We start from the raw sequence: 26,718 nt of genomic DNA, 5'->3' as shown, positions 1-26,718 counted from the left end.
TTTCACCCGCTCTGCTCGGTTCCTATTGATCGTAGGGGGATGATTTATAGCTTATAACCTTTCTCGATAAATGCGCTATCCAACACAAAAAGAATTATTCAAATCGGACCAGTAGTTCCTGCGATTACGCGTTCAAACAAACAATCAAACAAACTCTTTAGCTTTATAATATTATATTAAATATTAATATTATATATTATATTAGTATAGATATTTCTAGATTCGCTTTTACTAGAACAAAGTGTATCCGATGTCTGTTTATATCAGGTGGTGTATCACAGGCTGCTATATACTACAGAATTACTAACAAAATATACATTTACCGGGGCTCCGACTCGGAAAGCAGGAGTAGGAACGGGGTGGTTTAGGTCAGTGAGAGTCTGACACTCCCTCCCGCCTTACCCAAGGCGAGAGAAGTCATTGGATGATTTTCCCCCTTAAAAAAACATACCTAATGAGTAATGAAAGTACGAATAACATAAGTCAGAAATCGGTGTACTGTAGGCAGGTAGAGACACAGTTAGATTTTTTAATTTAAATTAAAACAAATTATGGTTTATTTTGAAGCAAATACTAGAAATGTAACATTAAATGTTGATAACACCCAAAAATTGGGTTTTCAATCGGTAAAACCCAGGCTGGAGCGACGTAAGCGCAGTATGTATGTGGTAGTATAAGTTTATAAAAGCTGGTTCGTGCGAGTTTCACGTGTAGTGTTGAGTGTATGTGTAGTGCGATGGAGCGTATCGGAGCTCTCTGCTTTGTGCTAACCTTCGTGTCGGTCTGCCAATCGGCCCCACGTAAGTCCAAATGTATATATTATACCACGTGCATTTTGTTTATTATATACTAGCTTTCCGCCCGCGGCTTCGCCCACGTGTAATTCGGTTATATGACAACAGAATGCTCGATTTTTGCTCTCGTGATAGTTAATAGAAAATAAAATTCGGGTGTTTTATTTATGCATACCGATTACGTCGAGATTTATGGACCGATTTACGTGATTCTTTTTTTGTTCGGTAGAGTATACTTTCAAGTTGGTCCCGTTGTTACCTAGTCAGGATCTGATGATGGTATTCCAGGGAAATCAAGGGCAAACCTCAAATTTACAGGCAATTACGTTTTTGACAATTTCATAGATCTGTTTAAGTATTTGCGTCTGATAGTCATCATCCCATGTGAATGAGCTGATGATGGAAGGTACAACTCCTCAACGGTTAGGAGTTGAAAGAAAATTCTTACGAAGTTATACGTACATGTGAGGCTATTAGGTTGACCTGATAATAAAAAGTAAATCTCATTAACGTTAAGAATTTAGGTGAAAATGGATGCGGACTAATTTCGTCTCTTCACTTGTTTCCTTTTAGCTGTTTGTATGGGTAGTGTTAACACAAAATAGGGATTTAAAGGCGTGATGTTATTAATGTTATGCATGTACATATGTACATAATTATGTATGTTATTATGTATGTTATTATGTATGTTAAAGAGACGACTGAAAGTTGTCATACAAAGTCTTTTTTTTAAGGATGGGAAATCATCAAATGACCTCTCCCGCTCTGGGTGGAACGGAAGGGAGTGTCACACTTTTACTGACTAAAACCCACCTCGTTCCTTCAGTTGCCCTTTGCGTTCCGGGGCCACGGTATCTCGTTAGAACTTTCCCGCAGCCCCGGCTCAGTTTATCCCGTTTCCCCCCTTGGGGGTTGACATTTCAAAAATCCCTTCTTAGTGCTCACTTATGTTACTAAAGGAACCTCTGTTCAAAATCTCAGACTCCTATACCGAGCGGTTTCGGCTGTGCGTTAATAAATCAGTCACCCAATCGCACCCCCTAAATCACGATTGGAGGGTAGTTTGAAAAAAACTTATAATGTCAAACATATTTACTTGCCTATGTACGTGTTCATGCCAAGTTTCAAGTTTATAAACCCAAGGAATAAGATTTTTCATAGAAACGTTTTTACCCCTTTTCCCCCCTTGGGGGTTGAATTTCCAAAAATCCTTTCTTAGTGCTCCCCTACATATCCCAAGGAACCTACATTCCAAATTTCAGCTGTCTACGACCAGTAGTTTCGACTGTGCGTTGTCTGTCAGTCAGTCAGTCACTCAGTAACGGAAGAGTTTTATATATATAGATATGTTCATAACCGAAACAGATCATTTTTGTTTCGCCAAAACGAGTTTATTTAATGTGTCTTATATTCAAATTTCGGACTCAAAGTAAGCTTGAGTATTTTACTAATATTATCAATGCGAAAGTTTGGGAAATTGTGTGTATGTTTGTTACTCAATCACGTCAAAACGGATAAAGGATCGGGATGAAATTTAGAACAGGTATAGATCGTGGTCTGGAATAACACATAGGCTACTTTTTATTCTACAGGAACATGAGCGAAGTTGCGGGTAGAATATAGTAGTACATACTGTTTTGAGAGTCCACTGTTGGACTATGGAGACCTTATCTTCACAACAGGGGTTTGTCGTAATCTCCTCGTTTGACCAGCGAGTTAGCGATTTCAGTTTAGGATAAGGTTTATCAGAGAACGAACTCTACGCCTACAGGAAAACTAGAGATTGACAAATCTATTCTACTCTGCCGTCATAGCTATCCATCTAGTATAAAAAAACTGTTTTTCAGAACTTAAAAAGTTTATGAACGCAGAAACTTAACTGCCATATTCGATGTTTAGATCGGATAGACCTTTTTAATGAGTGGAAGAAATAGCAATTTTGTATACTTTTTAAGATAATCTCGAAACAACAGAACGACGAATGGTTTTTTATAATTAATATCGTTTCTAATTTCAGAAGATGTTGTGAACGTGACTGCTGTGGATGGGAGACTCGGTATTGGAAAAATAACTGGCGGCACATTTGGGCCTGGAAGCTTTAGTATTGGTGCAGATGGTCGAGAGCTTTCATCAACATTTATAACTGAAGATGGAGTACCAGTGGTTACAATCAAACCAAAACCGCATCGTGACCGAAACCGAAAACCGTCTAAACATATGGAAGGTAAACATAATGTTCTGTCTGATAAGCAATTATGTATTTATTTTATTGTCTATTGTATGTATATGTATATATAATGTCCAGGATATGGCAATAGGCTCACCCCCTATTACATGGGACTTATAACACAAATGGTGAAAAGTGGGTGCACATTGTATAACGGCATTACGTGCCATAATGTGCACCTCTGCCTACCCCTTCGGGAATAAAAGGCGTGACGTTGTGTGGGTGTGTTTATTGTCAATTACTTTAATAGCCATTATACACTCACATTTACTAGAGCTAGACAATTTTAATAAATTTACAAAAACACACTAAACTTGTTTAAGAGTTACGTAACAGATTTTATTGATACTATTATTATTAATTTATTTTTCAATTTCGTTATAGATGACGCAGACGTTGAGTCAGGACAGGGAGGCAGGGGAGGTGCAGGCGGCAAAGGAGGTGGTCAAATCACGATAGGCAAAGTTATTGCCAAAAATAACAATAACCAAGAGAATAGAAGGGAAAACAACAACCAGGAACCTGGTACTTTATTAGAAGCAATATCTTCTAGTAATGGACCAATAAACATGTCTATAGGTAATCCAGCAAGTGTTGCAAGGAAGCCTATAACTGGAGGTGGCTCGGAAGCAGGAGCACAGAGTATAAACGATCAAAATGTAAGACCAGGAAATAATAATTCTAAGAAGACTGTCAATGAATTTAATAATGAAGGTGCAGGAGATGGGTCACATGATAACGGTAATGATAATGGGCATGAGTACACTGGAGGTCCTGACGAGCCTTGGGTGTGGTCATAAAGATAGGGACACATCATGTAGAAGGTCAAGTTGACTACATTCCCTGAAGACTCTATACCATTAGGACTATTGTTAATCCGAGTCGATGTAGTATACAACGTAGTAAGAAATACGAGATTCCAAATTGTTTCTAGCGTACACAGTATTATATTTATGAAATTGTGGTTTAAATATCTGTATTTTAATTATTATAATAAATGTTTATTTTCATTGTAATTTTATTTAAAAATAAGTTTATTTGCAACGAATTGTACCTACATTATATTATTATAACAACCTATGCGTCCCTTATTTTGGTCCCCTCATAGACGTTTACAAAATATATTTCTTAAAACAATCGTGTTGAATCAATTTATTTGGAGTCATTCCTAAATTATTTACATGACACACAACTATTATTACGTATGTGTGTACTTAGATAATAATTATTTTGGGTCCTTGATGCCTGATGGAATTGCCATAGAAAGATGTAAATCTTAATACCATACATGAATTGCTCGTTCAATACAAAGTTTACAATTATTGACTGCCTCTTTGGTCACGAGTGCCTGACAAGGGATCTCAGCTACAATTCCTGGGTCAGGCAAACTATTGCGTTCTTTTTGGTCCGCCGAAAACTTCTCTTCTGCCTACCTCTTCGGGGATAAAAGGAGTGACGGTATAGAAAATAGATTATACATATAAGAATAAATTATACACTTAGATTGAGCGTAATGCTGTCTTTATTCTATTATTATCTGGTGTAATATGATTGTATAGTTGTAAGAAATATTTCGTTATTACAACGATTTGATGTATGGGAAACCAAACACTTGAATATTTATGGCCCAAAACTGCAATTAATGACCAAGAGATGGCAAAGTTAAAGTACTAAAAGATTATTGTGAAAGATAAACAAGTAATTTGACTGTCAGTTACAAAAATCCCATCAATATCGGTCAAGCCATTTCAGTGATTAGCCAGAACCAACTGACAGACAGACAGACAAAAATTGTAAAAAAATATATTTTGGTTTACGTATTATATTCATAAGCGTGGAGACTGTTTAAGGAAACAGGTATTAATAAATAAAATAATAAATTTACCATATCTCACAACAGTCCTGCATCAACCGGGGATTATCCTTTGGTGTACTTCCATAGTGCATACAGGGATAATCGCCGGCTGATGTCCCATTACATTTAGATTAAAATTGTTCAACGGGCCTCTGCGAGTTGGCTTCGGCTCCTCGTACGCCTTCCAAAGGTCCGGGACCCTGTGGTCCCGTGCAAGGAAAGAACATACATAATAATAATAATAAATAATAAAATTGTGTTTGATAGAATTACAACAGACCTTTTCCTACCAGTTTAGGTATACAAGTTAAGTTCAGTGAACTTCAGGTAAACATAATTATCTGATCCGCCATAACCGTTGTTAATGTGGGAGAACCACGGCCACACAGAAAACCGATTACTCCAACAACTTTTAAATTCCTAATTCCCGAAAAGTCAGCCAGAGTGTCCATGGGCGGCGGCATTTGTTTATTAGGTGATCCGTCTGTTCATTTACCGGCTCATACCATAAAAAACAGACAATGTTCGCATTTATTGCTGTTTTTCCTTAAACTCTTAAGGAATTCTTTTAAAACCGTATATCAAACGATATAAATTTCACTAATAACATTTAGGTTATTCTGTGTCTATATCCTTATAATACAAAACTTACTGTCGTTGTCGGTCTGAGCGGAATAAATTAAATATATTTCTAATATAAAAAGTTGCTAAAATAAAAATTTTGTAGCGAATTTTATGCACACTTAATTATTAAGGATAAAGATAAAGCTACGCTAACAGCGTCAGCGTCTCACAATTTTATTAAAAGATTCGAACATATTCACCTAAAATATGTCGTGTAAAAATGATCAGTTTTAACAAGTATGAAATATCAAATTGTATCCTTAAGGTGTACAATTAAACAAAGTTTAAAACTACGAAGGAAAGCGTTTACCTTGAACTGTGGCCTGTGAGACGGTCAGTTTCTTACTGACTAAAAAGCATAAGTAACCTGCTCCGTAATGGGGCGTAACGCCGCAGTACTTATTATGCTACTGGATGTCGATGTACCCGCGACCCCACCAGGATCCCTTCGATCCTAACTTTGTTTCCAATCAATCAATGAAATAACGAACACGTTATTGTATATAAATGATGGTGCATTGATAAATAACTTATTGTAGTAATGATCATATCAGAGGCAGGTATACATGTCAGTTACATTTTGCATAAAAGAAAATTGAGTTTCAAAAAAAAAATTCTTTCAATCAAATGTATTGTTGTTTGTCATACGCTAACATTGATGTATGGGAAGGAGAGGGAAGCTTTAATAGGAACACCATATAAAAGCATGTTTCACTGAGGTACATGCAGTAAGTCTCTGGTGGACTGCACTTAGGACTTGGAAATGGTGTCTTTGGTTATTACTTATTCGTGTAGTCTAATCGTTGTATTGTTTTTTGGTGGCTACGGTCATTGTGACCCAGGTAAATATTGGCTACAGTACAGTATGGTACTAACAGAGCGCGTTCCTGTTAACTCGAAATCGTATAGCATCCATACAAGCTAAAAAAAAATTGCAACTTATTGTTTATTTTTCTATGCTGATATTTTTATTTTAATCTATTAATGATATAGATTAACGAGTTTAAAAGAACGCGCTCTGTTAGTTAACATACTGTATAGATGTCTGAACAACATGTCCGTAAGAAATTCTTATTCAATTGTTTTATAATATTTATGTTAGAACGTGAGTCTCATTTCAGAGCGTGACCGTCGTTTCATAATATTTGGAGACAACAACATTGGGATCGCACTGTCTTTTGGAGGAAGCATTGGTTCGGGAGTCATATCTAGCTCAAAATTCAAAAGAAAAAGCTTCACCGCTAAACATGGCACGATGAAAAAACAAAAACACAAACATGAATATAAGTAAGGATCTTCTTATTAAATATGAAAAAAAAATATATAAATCATTACTTTAATCTGTTAGTCTTGCTGAAATTAGAAACTGACTCGACCATAATGTAATGCACATAATTATATGGAATATATAAGATAGGACGTAGGTATGTCAAGTCGACGTTGAGATTCACGACTTGACAGTGCTTTATGCTTACGGGCGTTCTACCTGTGCGTTCTACTATAAGTTTTTTTTTTTTTTTTGAGGGGGAAAATCATCCAAATGCTTCTTTCGCATTGTGCGTGGCGAGAGGGAGTGTCAGACTCTTACTGACTAAAAACCATCCCGTTCCTACTCCTGCTTTTCAAGCCGGAGCCCCGGTAAACCCGCTAGGTTGTCCGCAGCTCCGGATTAGGCATAAGCCCTACTGGGCCCCATCTGTGGTGGTCTGATGGCTCTTTGAGGCGCGCGCGGAACGCGACGCGCCGCACGCACGGGTCTGGTTCTGGTCGGGCGGCGAGCTACCCTTGCTCGCCGTCCGCAGGCCCGCACTTACGGTGGCCGGAGATCGTCGCGCGATCCCCGACGCCCGGAGTGTCTCTCGCGACGGCTGGGGCGTGAGGAGGTTCGTTCTCTCACGCGCCCCGCCTCCTCCTTAGCTAGCATGACTGCTTCGCAGAAGGAGGAGACGGCATCCCAGTCCCCCTCGCTCCGCACCATGGCTTGTACCAATGCCGGACGCGAGAGGTCGCCGTCGCCGACTACATCCCTGAGGACACGGCGGTGCTCAGCCCATGCAGGGCACAGCGCCACCGTATGTTCCACTGTGTCCTCAGGACGGTCCTCACTCAGGACGGTCCTCACTATAAGTAGTTATGTTTAAGAATAATCCGATTAATTGTCTGTTTTGTTTCAGTCATTATGGACCCGGAATTTGGTTACCTTGGTGGTCACCACCACACACTTTTGTCAAATAAAGCGGCATTTGTTTATTTGGATTTCCAACATAAGATTGAAATCAAGATAATATAAAATTAAGTTAAATAAGATTTGAAGTGTTTTTTATTATTACTTTTAAACTGTATGTAATTGACTTGAAAATTAAAATTAGTTATAAATTTAAAAGACTTTAACTCCCAATAACATCTGCTGAAGGCAAATCTTCCGCTAATGTCGATCACAGGTGTCTCCCATGGTGCTTAACGTGTTCAAATTGTGCAGACATCACATTTATACTATTAGTTCACTTGAAGTAGGTAAATAAAACACATCATGTACGACATACAGGCAATTTATTATAAAATTCTGCAGATGAAATAATAGCCTTTGGAGTACATACTTGCCATTATAGGTATATGGCATTATTAGTAAAAAAAGCTCTTAATTTTGGTACTTGCATTGTATAAGTATACTATTAAAAGTACGTATGTTTAAATAATAACTATCGTGAGACACACTTCGATGGCTTTCGGCCAAAAGGGATTAAGCGACATTTCATTTTGCGAATTTCAGTTACATAATCGGAATCAGCTAATTTTTCTCCATCGAATGATGTTTTTTTTATTATATAATGTTTTAATATAGTATTTCAATTAAATAATTAAAAACACCGGTTTCCTCACGTGAAATATTTAGAAATGCTCCACTATTTTCGAGTCACATAGGGGCGGCGACGTCACACAGCCTCACTCACATTATTTCACGTGAGTAAACCGATATATTTAATTATTTTATTCCTATCTTTAGATAAGTATCACTATCTTACTTCTTCCCATAGAGGTCTTGGTTTTTACCCCAGAGCCATGGAGGTAAATTATAGAGGTTATCAATAGTGCCACCATACCCCGCATTGCCCCCATACCCCGCATTGCCCCCATACCCCGCATTGCCCCCATACCCCGCATTGCCCCCATACCCCGCATTCCCCCCATTCCCCCAATTATCCTCAGAACCACATTTACAGTTCTTGTTCCCATAGTATGCTCCTCCGTTACCAGCATTGATATTACCTTCGTGGTATACACTATTTGCGTTAATTACTGGCGCATATCTTTTATATTTTCGTTGTCCATTTTCTGAAAACAAACCATTTATCAATACTTGTAAAGTTCTTATGTTAAGCTGATAATACAAGGGGAATTTTGTTAAGGTTCCGCCGTACTCAGAGTCATTTAATGATTACTTAACACAATTTTTATAGCAATGGTTTTTAGAGCAAAATCGTTGCTTAGAAGAGATAGTTTAACGCCCGAATACTGAAATTCTACTCAATTTTAAGTTGTAATTAAATATCGTGCTATGTCTATCATTTTATAAAGAATTGATAGAGACAGAACTAGTTTTGAGAGCGTCTTAAAATTAAATTAAATTAATAATAAATAAATAAATAATACATAGAAGAGATATGACAAATATTTACCTTCCTCCTTTGATGGTGCTGCCAAAGCAGATACGATCAATGCAAACACCAGCAGTAGAGCAACAGAGCGAGCCATCTTGCGAGCGGACAATGCAATACTAATGAAAGCACAACACAAAACCTTTTATACAACAGACTGAATACCTAATTTGTTAGTAAAATTCCTAACTGAAATACCTTTATTTATACACTAGTTACTCCCATGCGGTTTCACCCGTTTCTCGGTTCCTATTGACAGATAGATCGTAGTGTAATGTTTCGCCTATAGCTTTCCTCGATAAATGGACTATCAAAATAAATATTCTATGGGGTTGATGACCAGGTATGTAAATATAAATTCTATTTAGTCCGTCAGTTAGGTAATGAAAAAATATTAGACACTTTTTTTAATTTGTCATATAAGATACTTAGATAAAACGTATCAAAGTTTAGCAGTGGGAGCAAAATGTACTATGTAATTATAAATCGTACCAAGAAGTGCTGTTACGCGATATTTCAAATTACTATAATATCTTCGAAGGTATTTGTTTCCGTAAGAAAATAAAAAATATGTGTCTAATGTTTTAAAATAATGTACAAGACGGACATTAAAATAAAAATTAACAAACAAACAAAACCTTTTTTCTATAAGTATCGGTACCATCAGTATGTACACATACTTTACTTAATTAGCACAACTGACATATTTAATTCTATTATTATAAAATTATGTTGATATTGTGAGGAATATATTATGTTTACAGAATAACCCAGAATATAATTATATAGTTATAATAGAATTAGGTACAATTTTGTTAGCGGGAAATTTATTTTATAATTTACTTTATTTATTTGATGCTGTTGGGTTTTTCGTTCTGCACTGTTTAAGATTATGATTTAAAACCAATAGATTAATGTGAAACTTAACTTAAAAAGAAAATTAAAAAATAAGAATAAGGTACAGTCGCCAAAGATAGCGCGATAACTGAGATGAACTTTTTCCCCCGAAGGGATAGGCAGGATTGCACATTACGGTACGTAAGCCGCTATACAATGTACACCCACTTTGCACCATTTATATTATAAGTCCCATGTAGTGGGGTTCAGCCTGTTGTCACATACTGGGCACAGTTCCAGATTCCGTGCTGCTACTGAGAAATTTTCGAAAAGCCGAAAGCTCAACATTATTTTGCCCGACCCGGGAATCGACCCGAAGATCCCTTGCCCGGTAGTCGCACTTGCGACCACTCGACGAACCAGGTAGTATATTATGTTTTAAAAAAAATCATACATTATGATTATTTGTAACATTTGAGATTTCGCGGTTTATGTTATTAGATTTAAGGTCTCAGCACACATATGGGATCGGAAAGGGATCGTAACCGTAACGCCTTTTGCCTCGCTGTCAAACAGGCGTCAACTTACCGTATGCACGTAACGAAAGCGTATCAGCAGCGCCTGTACGTCAACTCGGCTACGGCTATGCGACACCTCGCTTACGTCTCGCCGCCCCCTGGCTGACCTGGTGGACGAAGAGATGTGAGCTCGGGTACGGAGAGACGTAAGCGCGGGGACGGAGAAACGTAAGCGCGGGGATGGAGAGAAGTAAGCGCGGGGACGATGAGGCGTAAGCGCGGGAATTCAAGTTCGGAGCCTGTTCCGAGGCGAGGCGATTACGTTATTATTCCGATTAGTGTGCGTTGCAGTAGGGAGTTTAATACAAACCATTCTGAACGGCTCGAGGCGATACGGTGACGATCCCTTTCCGATCCCATATGTGTGCTGAGACCTTTAATTCGCAGGATGTGATTCCCCTTAACTGAGGGCCCACAAAACTTTTACCATGTATAGCTATATATTTAAGCATGTAAATGTATCATTTATTGGGAGTCCAAAAAAACATAATAAAATAAAAAAAAATGCTAAGTTTTTATACGTATGTGTTTTTCACTAGCGGCTATCGCCATTTTAAATTCAGGCAACAGTTTGCTTGATCATATCAAGACTTTATACCCGTTTTACAAAATCCAATATCTTAATCTTTTTAAAAATTAACATAATATCTAAAACAAATCTCTTGGTTTTAAACAGTGAAAATTATAAATTTATTTATTTAACAGCGAATTACACGAGTGTTATAATTTTATTTCTCGATTCAGGGATATTAACTGGAAAAAGAAATAACAAAAGGAAATATTATTATTTATTTTAACTAAATGTTTACAATAATATAAGGACTATATTAAAATCACATCTATCTAATAAGAATAAGGTTTTAACAGGAATTTTTGCGACACTAGAATGACATAATAATTGCTTATGTAACTTTGAACAGCAGCTTGGTGTAAATGACAAAACAATAGGAATGATCACGGGGCATAAAAATTAAAAATCTATTTAGTCCGTCAGTTAGGTAATAAAAAAAAATATTAGACCCGTATTTTTTTATTCTGTCATGTAAGATAACAATACTTAGATGAAACGAAACAAAGTTTAGGAGTGGGTGCAAATACGTTATCGCTACGTATAAAATGTACGTCGAAGTGAAATCACGCGATATTTCAAATCGATATATCATCGAAAATATTTATTTCCGTAAGAAAAAAAAAATACGTGTCCATATTTGTCGTATATTTGAAAATAATCTACAAGACGGACATTAAAATAAAAAATTAGTCATCTACCCTATTAAAGACTTATACCGGTAATATTGGGTTTCTTTGACCCTAGGAGGTAACTTTGAGCCACATTCCTAAACCAATAGGAATCCAGAACAAAACGTATGTTAGTTTTTCATCTACTCTATTTGGGTCAAAGACCTACACTTAATAAACTAGGCGTAACTGTTGTGGCCCTCGTCTCCGCCTGATCCTCCATAGGAGTTGGTGCCATGGTTACCACCATGTCCTCCGTCCCCCTTGCCTTTACTGGTACCACCGTGGCCGATGCTGAAGGAGCCAGCTCCGAAGCTGCCTCCGGATAAGTTTCCTAATGCTAAACTGCCTTTTGAAGCAGATATTCTGTTTCTGTGCTTGCGTCTACGTCCTGGAAAGTAAAGACAGTTATATAATATAGATTTATTACAGAATTGAGCGCATTAAGGACTCTGTGAGGAGATTAGACATTATTATTATTATATAAAAATATTTTGAAGTTAAGTACTTTATGTGAAACGTGGTCACAGTTATAGTTTGTCTTATTATTATTTATATTTTATGAAACACCGGTAAACGAGCAGACGTATCACCTGATGGTAAGCAATCGCCGCCGCTCTTGGACACTTTAAACCAGAGGCGTTACAAGTGCGTTGCCGGCTTTTTGGGGGTTAGGAATTGAAGGGTTATTGTTAGGGAATCGGGGATTGGGAAGATTGGGAAGGGAGAAATTGGGCCTCCGGTAACCTCACTCACACAACGAAACACAACGCAAGCGTTGTTTCGTTTATTACGAGTACGTGTGGAAGAGCCATGCTTCGGCTCATAAGGGCCGGCTTGACCGGAGTAATACTACGGCCTCACAGAAAACCGATGTGAAATAACGCTTGCGTTGTGTAAGTGAGGTTACCTGAAGTCCAATTACCCACTTCCCAATCTTTCCAATCCCCGATTACCCAACATCCCTTAAATTCCTAACCCCCAAAAGGCCGGCAACACGCTTGTAACGGTTCTGGTGTTTCAAGTGTGCATGGACGGCGGCGGCTTATTCCATAAAATAGTCTCTTACAGAAAATATTAACTCGATGCTTTTCCGGTGTTATAGTAAGTACATCATCATCAAGAGCCTATAAGTGTCCACTGCTGAGCAAAGGCTTGTTTTCACACAGCGAATGTAAGTGTATAAATCACATTATAAAAGCTAATTAGTAAGAAGTAAATGAATGTATTACCTGGTGCCGTCATAACACAAGCGACTAAAGCCAGAACTATCACAATTGTCAGTAAACGCGCCATCTCTCTCACTGCAGTATTGTCTCGGACACTGACTTAGAATTCACGTGTCAAGCTTTTATATCCTTAAACTTTATTTTATATAGCCTTATATAAAATAAAAACAAGATAATTATATTAATTTACAAAATTATTGCGAATGTCGTGTTGTCCCAAAGAAACCGGTCCACAACTCCATATAGATTGAAGGAAAAAATTGTAAGAATATTAAAGACGCAGCGTGATATCGTTGCTTTTTAAAAGACGTATGTAGTGACATTTATGTTACAGGTTTTTTGTAAACATAGCCTAAATAATATTTTCTTTATATTCTACTTTCCTTGTAACCACTGACTTAGACGACCTAACAGATATCAGTATCCTTAGTACAAGTTTAGTTTACGGTAAACAAAAACGAAACGAGACCGCCCTCGGCGCTCTGATTGGTTGATTCATTCGAGCCGGCCAATAAGAGCGCCGAACGCGCTCTCGTTTCGTCTTCATTCAACGTAAAGCAAACTCGAACTAAGGGTACAGTTGGAGTAATGTCTGCCTTTTGTTAATTGATGGCCAAAATGATTTTAACAAAACGTTTCAAGCAGGTTTTAAATGATATTCTCAAAAACACATTCAAAGCAAGTTTGGAATGTTAATGTGTTGAATGGTCACATGTCCGTGTTTTGTTTCTAAACAAAGCTTCTTTTATTATCTTATAAGAACTTATTTCTTATCGTTAGGTAAATAAAAATCATGGTTTTACGTTAGTAAATATTTGGAGAAAAAGTTTTAGATTCGAATCACAGCCTACTAAACAATAGGCCATATGACGTCGCCGCCGCCGCGTCTGCGCACGCTGCTCATGATAAGGAGCTCCTCTGTGACTCGAAACTAGTAAAGCTTTTTTTCCAAATATTTACATGAGTGACTTTTAGTTTACTTACAAGATTATTGTTATGAAAGAGCTATTTCTTTCACTGTTTCTGTTGATAGCAATTGTTTTCACTCATGAAGCGAAGCGACGTGCGTTTTTGTGAACCACTTTATGCCGAGTAGTGTCAATTTGTTCACTATTGTAATCTTCAAATACGACACTACCTCCCATTACAGGGTATTAGTTTTACAAAGAAATAAAAGAATGAACCATAGTAATAAAAAAACTTTGAAACCGCATACGAACTCATAGTACATTATCAAAACATCACGCTTTGTAATTCTTTCAGTAAGGAGCACGTGCAATGTGTACTCTACAACTATTAACGAAAGTCTCATGTGCGAAAATGATTTAATATTTATTTGAAATAAAAAAATACACGTTTTTAGTTTGTTTCTACTTTATATATCGAACTCATATACTGTCAAACGACTCAAATTTCATGGTGTATATCTATGATCCTTAACAATATATCTATTAAATATACATGTATAAAATTTCCATGTCACAATGTTAGTTACCGTACTCGTCCAAAACGGCTTAACTGTTTTTTACCACATTTTATATGCGTATTCAGTAGTTCTAAGAATCGTCTATAGTCTATTTTATTTTATTTTCTATAAAAAAATAATACATACAACTAGAAACATTTTATCAGGCAAAACGACGTTTGCCGGGTCAGCTAGTACAATAATAAAAAAGTTTTGCTCCTGACGTTGGTCTGATTATCATTATTATTAGTTAGGTATTGATAGAAACAAGTTTTTGGCATAAAAATGTATTCAGTTATATAGCAAAGTTTGTGTTGTTCTTTCATTAGTATTGCATTGTCTGCTCGCAAGATGGCACGCTCTGTTGCTCTATTGCTGGTGTTTGCATTGATCGTGTCTTCTTTGGCAGCACCATCAAAGGACGAAGGTAAATTTTGTATTTTTCTTAGATATGTGATGACTCCAGTATTTCTGGTGTTGCCAACTAGCATTGGCTAGATGATTCTAGCATTGTGGTGTAAGAGACAAAGTGGCCTTTAGTGAAATATTTAGATAAAGAGAATAGATCTGATTGTTATTTTTTTTTGTTTTTCATTTAATAGTTAGTTTCATTAAAAACTACTGTTGAGTATGCATGTGTATATTGTGTATCCCTACGCACCTTTACTTAAAGATTATTATCAAATGTCAGTGTATCACAAGCAAGCAGTCGTTTCATTCGTGTCCTCATATTTATCAACTACTAAAACGATTTGTACTAAAAGTTTACTTACATTTGTAGTATTTTATTTTTGTCCCAATATTTCTATAGAATGACAATTTATTATTTAAGATAAATCTCTCACCACCATGCTGGGGAAACTGGTTAGTTAATAATAATTTACCTAAATAGTCGTATCTGCCAATGGCCTTATAGCCAAAAGCCTCGACCAACACCTGAGTAGGCTAACGTTAGATGGTTGGATCAAGAGCCTGATGCAGAAGGCAGTACTTCTGGACACGGCGCGTATTGTCCGGAAATTCCTCTCTCTTGAGCCCTGACCACCGGTAGCTTGGATTTATCCCGTTACTGGTGGGCTACTGCTTTTTATATTTTTAAATGTTTTATTTTTTTCTTTTTAATTTAATATTTAAAAATGTAACAAACAAGTATGAGAAATAAATGAATGAGTTAATTTACCTAAAACAAGTGATTTTATCATAAAATGTATTGTAAGTATATAAACCAGTTTCAATGCAGACGAATTCGTATTCAAAATGCAAGTTCTTATAAGGTCAGTTGTTTTAGTTTTTTAATGGCAATGTGTAGGCGTGAGGATTGCGATGTTTCCGTTTCATGAATTATTATAAATAATCAGTAGTTAATTATCGTACAATGTACACCCACTTTTCATAATTTATGTTACAAGTCCCATGTAATAGGGGATGAACCTATTGCTATATACTGGGCAACTCCAGCTACCGTGCTGCTACTGACAAACTTTCGATTGCCTGACCCGGGATCGAACCAGGGACTTTATGCCCGGCAGTCGCACTTGTCCCGGCACCCGACCTTAATTACTTCCAAAAAATCCAATTTGAGTAAACACACAATAATTATATAGACACAATATATACAACAAAAATAATAATACAACATAAAGACTATGTGTAAAGCTAGTGAGTGTAACTGAAATGCGAGCGTTTATTTATGAAGTAACTAGCTTCTGCCCGCAGTTTCGCCCGCGTTCGTGTAGGATAGCAAGTATGTGGTACTCTAGACCACAATATATCCCTGTTCCAAATTTCATCCCGATCCATTTGGCCGTTTTGACGTGATTGCGTAACAAACGTACACACACACACACACATACACAATCTCGCAAACTTTCGCATTTATAACATTATAAGTAATATATTAACAATGAATTTTGTTTGCTTTCAGAGTACGACGATGATGATGATGATTATGAAGATGGAGTAGACGCTGAAGAAGGAAGTATTGGCATTTTGGGAATAAGCGGTGGTAAATTTGATGCAGGCAGTTTCAGTATTGGCCATGGAGGAGACAGTCATGGGGACGGTGACGGTGGACACGCTGGCAACCATGGCACCAACTCGTATGGAGGATCTGGAGGCGATAAGGGCCATAATAATTATGGAAAGAAGTAGGATAATAATTATGGAATTAATAAATATTACTATAACATTTACAAGTAGTCAGCTACAGTGTTATATCCACTCGGTTTAGCTGTTTTCTATGTACTGTATTTTGTATCATAAAATGGGGCTGTCATGTTCCTATTAGGAAAAAAACCCTAATAAAAATTTAGATAAAAATAAAAAAAAATGGTGCGCAAAATTATTTTGTATATTAAATATTAAATAAAGTTGTATTAGGTATCAACGATATTGTGAACTGTACAATTTGATAAAGTAATCATTTAATAAAGTATAGGTATTGGTTTTGTGTCTTATTCTCGCCTCACTCAAAGCGAGAGAAATCTTTGGATGATATTCTCCCCTTAAAAAAAGGTCTGGATGTGGTGTAAGTACATGTCAAATTATAGAAATTTGGTTATATAACTATACCTCATACTAAGGTTTTGTGTGAAGTTGCGTTAAAAAACCCGTATCGGTGAAGCCACATATAGACAATTGTATGGATAGTTATTGAAAATTAGGAACTGGGGCCATATTTTGCCCCATTCTGGGATTTTCGCCTATGTTATGAGTGCGTTGACATACATAAAATTTCACACACACATACGACACATAGACCCGGAACAACAATCCTTAAAATCCTCCCTTGGTTGTGTTATTGCAGACACTGAAGTTATGTAATTTGTTTTTGAGGTGTTCAGTGTAAACAGATTCTTGCTCAGCCACCCGGCTATTTTAGATAAGCCTATTTCAACGTCATGTCAGGTTATGCCAGTGAAGACTACTGCAGTTTTGTCGGCGAGAAGACTCATGCGGTTTTGAAGTTTAAGTCATATAGGTCATTCACGTAAATGAGGAATAACGTAGGCCCCAGTACGCTTCCTTGGGGGACGCCATATGACACCATTGACAGACTTGCCCACCCTAACACGCTGCATCCTGTTCGAGAGATAATCCTTCAACAGATTGAGAGGTGTTCCTCGTATTCCGACTTGTTCCAGCTTGTCTACAAGATACAAGATTTCGACAGAAACGATGTCGAAAGCTTTTCTTAAATCGAGGAATGCAGTTAAACATTTTTTCTACTATCAAGTTGTTCAGTAATAAATGTGCTTAGTGCAGTTACTGCATCCTCGGTGGAAATACTTTGACGGGACCATATTGTGAGTCGGATAGTATATTAAATTGGTTTAGGAATTTTAGATCTTACATTAATGAGCTTTTTTATTATTTTAGATATTTTTTATTTAGTAATATTGCCGGTAGAGCGGATATTTGCCTGTAATTACTGTCGTCATCTCTGTCCCCACCCTTGTAAACTGGCGTAATGATGCATTAGTGAAACCAGGAAGATGCCTTCATTAAAGCAGAGATTAGCAATATGAGTTATTATGCGAACATCGTCACTCCTCACATATTTTAGAAAACAAGTGGACACATTGTCCCTCCCAGAGGCACTGTCAGGCTTCAGCTTCATAAGTATATGATTCACTTCGTCCTCGTCAGCGTCCAACAGTACAAAGGAATTTGTTTGTGTTGTTGGTGTTATGACATGTGTTGTGGCTATTGTTTAGGCTAGACTGGATATCATGAGCAAGATTTTTCTCAATATTTGTGAAATATTTATGTAGTTAACTGATTTTAAATTTTAGTTATTTGATATTTAATAGTTCTGTAGAGTTGGTATTTGTTTTGATTGTGTAATAATAGTTTTTATATGTAGGTAATAATAGTTTTTATATTATACTAGCTGGTGCCCGCGAACTCCGTTTCGCCAAGAGATGTTAATGCGCCAACAGAAGATTATGATTCTTTAAACAGGTAAATGTCACAAAACGAAGGGCAATTCACGTAAAAAGCGTTAATTTTCATCGATTTAGCTTCAAAATTAACGGAGTTTCATGGAAACTTAACCCCTTTTTCAGCCCCTATTAGGCATATTTTCCAAAAATCCTCATTGCATCATTCTTAATTTGTAACCATAATCGAATTAGCTTCAAAACTGACGGAGTTTCATACAAACTTACTCCCCCCCTTTTTACCCCCTTAAAGGGCGAATTTCCAAAAAAAGGATGTGTTAGCGAGGACTAATAGCTATATAACAAAAAAAGTTTCATCAAAATCCGTCCAGTAGTTTTTCCGTGAAAAGCGAACAACAAACAGACAGACAGACAGACAGACAAAAATTTTTTAAATCATGTTTTTCGCTTCTATTGGTTGAATAAAGATCCCCATCTTATTTTTTCTTAAATATCTGTAATGTACAGACATGGAGTTGTTATAATTTTATTATATGTATAGATGTATAGATTTAAGCTATTTACTGTTTGTTTCTGTTTAAAATTTGTAAACTACGTACAATAATAAATATTGTTTTCCCAATGCACTACCGTATAAATAAAACTTGTTCAAGTGAATATATAATTAAACTCGTGTTATAAAAATGAACTTAAATAAAATCAGAAGAAAAAAATAGAAAATGCTTACTTTACCATTTTTCATTATAATTTCTATACAATGTCAGTATTTAGTCTTTATTGCTTGTATAGGGTATACAAGTAATGAAGTTACCCTATTATACCTATAATTAAAAAGTTAAAAAATTTAAGTTTTTAATGTTTTTATGATAAACAAAAATAATTAAGTAACCAGGTGTCAATTGATTTATTGATGAAGATTAATGAATTCAGTTACATCTATATATATACATATAATAAAATCGTAGAAAAGTGCTGTCTGTACATTGAAAATAAAAATAAAAAAAATAGCAGGGGTTATTGTTATGTCGATGTCGAACCCAAAAATGTAATTAACTTTTTTTTTGTCTGTTTGTCTGTTTGTCTGTTTGTCTGTTCGTCTGTGCGCGCTAATCTCAGAAACGGCTGATCCGAGTTGGATGCGGTTTTCACGAATATATTGTGGGATGCTTAAATTTACATTTAGTGTTTGTTTCATGTCAATCGGTTCATAAATAAAAAAGTTATGTCAAATTAAAGAATCACGTCGAACATTCTATGCTTATACCATTAATCTCCACAACTATTTGACGGATTTGGTTGAAATTTGGTACAGATATAGTTTAGAACCTTAGAAAGGACATAGATATATTTTTATTTCAAAAATCAAAAAATAAAAATAAGAAATAAATTATTTATAAATAATTCTATGTCGATCGTTACACGACTTCGGTTCATGTTATTGTTTTAATTTATCGAAAAAAAGTAAATAAATAGTAAAAAGGTATGAAAAAAATAATATCAATATAATAAAACATTTAGTACAAAGAAAATGCTCTAACGGAGTATAAGAGATAATTCTATGTCGATCGTTACACGACTTCGGTTCATGTTATTGTTTTAATTCATCGAAAAAAGTAAATAAATAGTAAAAAGGTATGAAAAAAATAATATCAATATAATTAAACTTTTAGTACAAAGAAAATGCCCGAACGGAGTATAAATAAATAATCCAAGTTGTCTTTATCCTCGATAGATGGCGTTGGGATCGAAATAGATCGCGCTATGGTTTCGTTACATTCATTTGGTTGGGTATCGGCCGAGCGCTTCGGTACTATCGTAGAAAAAGTGTATTATCAGTCGTATGATTATTTGTCTGTAGTGGTCCTGCTGTTTCGTATATTCTAAATTGGTTTCGTTGTATTTGTCAATTAATAAGTTTATTTGTTGGGTTTTCCTGGTTTTTTGGTTAAACTATTTAACGTAGGTTTAGTTTGATATCGATTATTAGTAGTTACTGTAGTTAGTTTTTTTAATAAAATTGTAAGTCTAATTTATAAATTAATTAGATTAGATTTAAGTCGTTTCTTTTAAATTATTTAGTTTAAGCTTGGTTATTATAGCATAGAGGATAGGTTGTAATATAGTTTCTTTTTTAATTGTTATAAATTCGTAATTCGTAGCTTTCTTTAGTTTTAAGTTAGTTTAAGTCCGTTTTTAAACTATTTTTTCAATGCCCTAAGTGAGTATACATCTATTAAATTCAAACGCAGAGCTCATTATGTTGATTTTTGAAGAGTTCCCTGGAATATCTTCCACATCTCATTTTTGAAGAGATCCCGCGAGATCGGGAACTATGTGGTTAAAACCAAAAATTTGCCGGAAGTCACTATTCCACGCGAACGAAGTCGCGGGCAAAAGCTATATCCAATAAAAACAATAACTTTCCGCTAGAAGGCAAACCATGGAGGTTTTCCTATATTTACAATTTTAATACCAGTGTCGCCAGTATTGAGTATTAATATAATAGTACCGACTTTATTCAGACTGACTGGTGAGATACCTTCAATATTTGAGGACGTGATAGTATGCGAACATATATCATGAAATAAAATAAACATAAATACGAAATATTAAATAATTTCTTAGTAAACTTCGTACACAGTACCGAGAGTACACCGAGCGTCCAGTATTTAACTGCGGAATACTTGGACACCGCGCGGACGCAAGGGTCGCGCAGCGCGCTATCAACACAGAATACATATGTACCTACACTGTACAGTGGTTGCCTACCTACATCGAGACCTATCCAAATTTTAAAGATACGGGAAGGGTTTTTTAAACTCATGTTTTCATGGTACCAAGTTATAAAATTTTTGAAATCAACATTAGATAGACAGGTACTAGACGATCAGATTGACAGAAGAAATGTTTCGTAATATTAGCGAGTGATCCCTGTAGTGTTGTGACACGTTTGTATGATTTGAAATCAAGAACTATGCGATACCAAGTATTTGGTACAATTTTTTTTTAAAACGTATTTTAAGCTGAAACTTTGTGTAGAGATTCTATTCAACCTGTATTCATGGGTATTTTGTTACACGTTGTATATAATTTTATTGTAATTTTCGTGAGACATACTAAATTAATTATTATGTTATCGGCTTACTACACGTACTGACAGTAGTACTGCTACAGTAGCAGCGCGACAATCACGGCGTCGTGTGTCGCGGAATGCTGCTCATGAATATGAGCCTCTAGTATGGCTTGAAACTAGTCGAGTTCCTCGTCAAAACAGTACGTGAGTAAGCCGATAACATAATAATTAACGTTATATATGTATGATTTTAATGATACGAATTTCATAAAAACACCAACAATATTTTTTCTCTGGGAATCAAATGGGATGTTTTTTTTTGTATTTTATGGCGAATACGTGTTATATTAACCCTTTAAGTCCGAATCTCTATTTACTACTAATCTACTGATATTATTGAAACACTTGTATGTATAGATAGTACTGAAACAGGTAAATAAAACTAGATGATGTAATCGAGGGAATTCTCTGCGTCAGCTGCAGCAGTAGTGCTTGATATTGTGGGCACTGTGTGCTGACACTGTGTGTGTGTTTCAAGAGGTTTGTTGGCTACAATAATCCTGTCAGTGATGATAGTCCGGTCCCAATACAATGAGATATGGCCTTTTCCAGAACCGAGCCAGACACATACCTTGTACTACGGTACTTTGGACTCAATAAGTCGATAGTGTAAGGAAGCTGCTAATGAATAATCTTGGGCCACCTGATTATGTCTTTGCAAATATTCGCCATGAGCCGATCGACCACAACCAGCAATAATATGTCTAATGGATACACCAGATACAGTTTATTTTATTTATTTATAAAATATTTTTTACAGCGGTTTGACTTTAAATGTTAACCTTAAATCTATTTTGGCTGCCATACACTTGCCATCTTATGACTGCTCAACCAAGAAAATTGTTCCATGGGGCACTGGGTCCAGGCACTGGACGCAAACCTGTGAAAAGTTAATCATGTTCAGAAAGGTCGGGTACAAATGAGGTCAGCCCTAGTAGGCGGGTGTTTCTTTTTCATTCTTTCTTTGGTTTTAATAACTCTTCTATGTCTTAAAAACTTTAAAAGTTTCTGAATAATCGGGAGCATATTGAATAAAAGTCTGGCGGCACCACTCAAGCCACCTTCATCTATATCTATTTTTTAAATATAATATTAAATAATTAATTTAAGTTATTAAATGTGTTAAAGGCGGGATTTAAAATATTACAGTTCGGCATTCTAGACTGCACGGTTAGTGCGGTGGCTGGGCAACTGGCTGCCGCGCAACGGGTAGCGGGTTCGATTCCCGCACGGAGCAACTCTTTGTGTGATCCACAAATTGTTGTTTCGGGTCTGGGTGTCATGTGGATGTGAACTTGTATGTTTGTAAACGCACCCACGACACAGGAGAAAATGCTAGTGTGGGGCAACGTTTTTTTTTAAAAAAAAAGAAAAAAAATTAATCGTTGACGTTAACATTTCTTCCCGGTCTAATTCTTGTTGGTAAACAAAGCAAGACAGACGCTGACGTGTCTAGCAGTGTCAAAGCAAAATTGGCGCAGTGTCGTGAACGAATTAGCCATGAGTGAACACAGGATTCGGCAAAAATAGTTTCTCATTAAAACATTCTAAAGTGTTTAGTTCAAATAAATGCTTTACTTTTTAACTTTTGCGGCTAGATACGCTACTTGTCGTATTGCTTTGTGTGTGTTGCTATTCATATCCTACCTTCAGATAAGCCATTCAAGCCACCAGGTCCACCATTACCACTTCCATTACTGTCCCCTCCATTAGCGACACCACCGTTGAGGTTAACTAGAGCCGGTGGAGTGTCTGAAAGCAAATAATTGTTAACATTCGATTTTATTAAAAAATCTAATGCTGATGTACATTGCACACAAAAACTGCATTATACAGTATGGTGATCACTCATATGTATTAAATGAAACTACAAGTAGTACCACAGAAGTATAATACAACTAAATATTTCAACGAAAATAGGAAAATAAAATTTGAAATTTTCAAACGAAATAAAGAATTAACACATTGAACGCCGTGCTGGTCACTAGTGACCGACGTTAGCGGAGGATTTGCCTTCACAGTTTTCTATTGGCAGTCTGATTCCCGGGTCGGGCGAAGTATTACTGGACTCTTTTCGGTTTTTCGAAAATTTCTCAGTGATTTTATTGTAACTTTCGTGAGACATACTAAATTAATTATTATGTTATCGGCTTACTCACGTAACGTTTTGACGAGGAACTCGACTAGTTTCAAGCCATGCTAGAGGCTCATATTCATGAGCAGCATTACGCGACACACGACGCGGCGATTGTCGCACTGCTACTAGAAACTAGTCGAGTTCCTCGTCAAAACGTTACGTGAGTAAGCCGATAACATAATAATTAATTTCTCAGTGGTAGCACGGAGTCTGGAAATGTGCCCGGAATATGGCAATAGGCTCACCACCTATTCCATGGGACTTTTTTTTTGAGGGAGGAAAATCATCCAATGATTTCTCCCGCCTTGGGTGAGGCGGGAGGGAGTGTCAGACTATTACTGACTAAAAACCACCCCGTTCCTTCTCCTGCTTTGAGCCGGAGCCCCGGTAACATTTTACGTTGTCCGCAGCTCCGGATCGGGCGTCAGCCCTACTGGGCCCCATCTGGTAGTCTGGCTCTCTGAGGCGCGCACGGAACGCGACGCGCCATACGCACGGGTCTGGTTCTGGTCGGGCGGCGAGCTACCCTTGTTCGCCGTCCGCAGACCCGCACTTACGGTGGCCGGAGATCGTCACGCGATCCCCGACGCCCGGAGTGTCTTCTGCGGCGGCTGGGGCGTGAGGAGGAACGTTCCCTCACGCGCTCCGCCTATTCCATGGGACTTACAACATAAATTGTGAAATGTGGGTGTACATTAGCATTATATGCCATAATATGCACCTCTGCCTACCCCTTCGGGGATCAAAGGCGTGACGTTGGAATAAATGCATTGACTTTGAAACTGTGATCGAATAAGTAATACCTGGTCTAGCTGGATATGAGCAGACGCTGGCGACCAGGAACAAAAATGGTATTACCACTGTGAGACGCACCATATTGACTTGTAAACTTGTATGCAGACAACTGGTTACTGTGTCTCGATTCACGCGCCGACCTCATATATATAGGACACCAAATCAATAACATTCTGAACATCTGTTAGACCTTTTTTTAGGTATGTGTGTTAATTAAAAAAATATGTTACCAAAATATATAAACGCGCATAATTCCCTATCGAATGCACCAAACTTGTTTTTCGCTTATCAGCATTGTTATTTTTCTTTTTATTGTTGCATTCCTAGACAAAAATTAAATAAAAACAACCGTTTTAATGTGGAACGAGCAGTTAGTTTGGAATAATTATTTTTTATCACCAATTGCTTATGTCACCGATTAAAAACAATAGGTTATTTATTATGTTAAGCGACATTTAAAAGGTAACTGACACCACCGTATACTCTAATGAACGATGGATTTTGACTAGTTTCCAATTTTGACCAAAACAAAGTTAAATATGTAATATTCTGCAATCTTTACATAATAGGAATTAATAATAGTTGAACATACGGCATTAAATGTTAAATTAAACTTCAAATATGTTTCGAACAATTACGGTATAAAATTTGGCATACCGAGAAAATACTATTCACAAAAAGCAACGTAGAGAACTTAAGAAAAATTACTGTAATCGGAAAATTGTTCTAAATAACAACAAAAACATACATTCAAATTATGAGTAAACTAAACAAATAAAAATTATGAATCTTTCCGCACAATTATAGAGAGTAAACTAAACAATTAAAAATAGGTTGTCTTACTAACTGCCATACCAAGAGTCATTTAACTTACTTAACCCAATACTTAAGCAATTGTGTTCCGTACAAAATCGTCATTAAGGAATAGATTACGTAATCATTAAATATCTCTGAGTGCGGTGGTAAAGGGCAAACAATTTTCAATAAAACCAAAAGTCATGTAATAAAAGAGTATTATAAATTCTATAGCAAAATATTTAAATTGACTAATGACGTAATAAAAAAAAAATATATATATAAATCTAATAATATTTTAAAGACTATGTGGAATATTATTAACACAGACACAGGCAAAACATTAATAAATTGACGAAAAAATATAAAACTCAAAATAGATAACAATGTCAAATGTCCACTAAATGTTGCCAAACGATTTAATGATTTTTTTGCTGCGGTGTAACACAAATACTCCCCTGGAATAAACTCTGAGCAATTTTTTTGAGGGGGGAAAATCATCGAATTACTTCTCCCGCCTTGGGTGAGGCGGGAGGGAGTGTCAGACTTTTGCTGACTAAAAATCACCCCGTTCCTTCTCCTGCTTTGAGCCGGAGCCCCGGTAACCTGTTATGTTGTCCGCAGCTCGGGATCGAGCATCAGCCCTACTGGGCTATCTGTGGTGGTCTGGTTCTTTGCTGAACCCTTGCTCGGCAATTGCCTTTGCGACGACTCGAAAATAGGGACGATAGGTAAAGACAATATCATATTTGTAACCTTTCATGTTTTTCCTTATTCTGCGGATTCAAATCGTCTAAGTAAACAGTTTTTTGAAAAAAATACAAAAACATTAAGTATTTTAATCTAGTCTGGTCGGCTAATAAAATGCATTATAATAAACATGATATAGAAAATACTAGCGGTTACCCGCGACTTCGTCCGCGTAGAATAATGACTTGTGGCAGAATTTGGGCTTTTGAATTAGTCTTTTCCAAGGAATATTCTACGGCTGTAACAAATGTCATCAAAATCGATTCAGTATCGATAAGTTTTAATATTTTTTGCGTAATTATTTATACATATATAGTTATATTGTTTTAACTGACACGCAACCGGTCGCAAGTACGACTGCCGAACAAGGGATTTCGGGTTCGATTCCCGGGTCAGGCAAAGTATTACTGGAGTTTTTTTGGCTTTTCGAAAATTTCTCAGTAGTAGCACGGAATCTGGAAATTTGTCCAGTATATGGCAATAGGCTCACCCCCAATTACATGGGGCTTATAACACAAATGGTGAAAAGTGGGTGTACATTGTATAGCGGCATTAGGTACGTGTCGTAATTTTTTTTTCATTTTATACACAAGAATAGATTAATGTATTTAATATTTTTCCTTGACATTCATTCATTTATTCATTAATTCTGCAAAAATATAGACTTACAGTCATATAACCAAATCGTCTACATGTTTTTTA

General features: G+C 36.4%; 3 protein-coding genes across 3 annotated transcripts; 2 read left to right on the top strand and 1 right to left on the bottom strand.

Moving 5' to 3' along the window:
- The first annotated feature begins 664 nt into the window (after positions 1-664).
- Positions 665-4,158, top strand: LOC118275472 (uncharacterized). Its single transcript, XM_035593455.2, has 3 exons — positions 665-800; positions 2,812-3,018; positions 3,406-4,158. The coding sequence occupies exons 1-3, from the start codon at positions 725-727 to the stop codon at positions 3,819-3,821; spliced, it is 699 nt and encodes a 232-aa protein (XP_035449348.2). The 5' UTR covers positions 665-724; the 3' UTR covers positions 3,822-4,158.
- Positions 4,159-11,346: 7,188 nt separating this feature from the next.
- Positions 11,347-13,204, bottom strand: LOC118275334 (keratin, type I cytoskeletal 10-like). Its single transcript, XM_035593240.2, has 2 exons — positions 13,043-13,204; positions 11,347-12,201 (listed from the first exon to the last, which is right to left on the bottom strand). The coding sequence occupies exons 1-2, from the start codon at positions 13,104-13,106 to the stop codon at positions 11,990-11,992; spliced, it is 276 nt and encodes a 91-aa protein (XP_035449133.1). The 5' UTR covers positions 13,107-13,204; the 3' UTR covers positions 11,347-11,989.
- A 1,565-nt stretch (positions 13,205-14,769) lies between these two features.
- On the top strand, positions 14,770-16,947 carry LOC118274010 (uncharacterized PE-PGRS family protein PE_PGRS36-like). Its single transcript, XM_035591329.2, has 2 exons — positions 14,770-14,931; positions 16,429-16,947. Exons 1-2 carry the CDS (start codon positions 14,856-14,858, stop codon positions 16,653-16,655), a joined length of 303 nt encoding a protein of 100 aa, XP_035447222.2. The 5' UTR covers positions 14,770-14,855; the 3' UTR covers positions 16,656-16,947.
- The last annotated feature ends 9,771 nt before the right edge of the window (positions 16,948-26,718 follow it).

The sequence above is a fragment of the Spodoptera frugiperda genome, chromosome 15 (genome assembly GCF_023101765.2).
Source record: "Spodoptera frugiperda isolate SF20-4 chromosome 15, AGI-APGP_CSIRO_Sfru_2.0, whole genome shotgun sequence".
NCBI classification, from domain to species: Eukaryota; Metazoa; Arthropoda; class Insecta; order Lepidoptera; family Noctuidae; genus Spodoptera; species Spodoptera frugiperda.
Note: the sequence above shows the minus strand (reverse complement) of the source record. Positions and strands in the feature narration are given on the sequence as shown.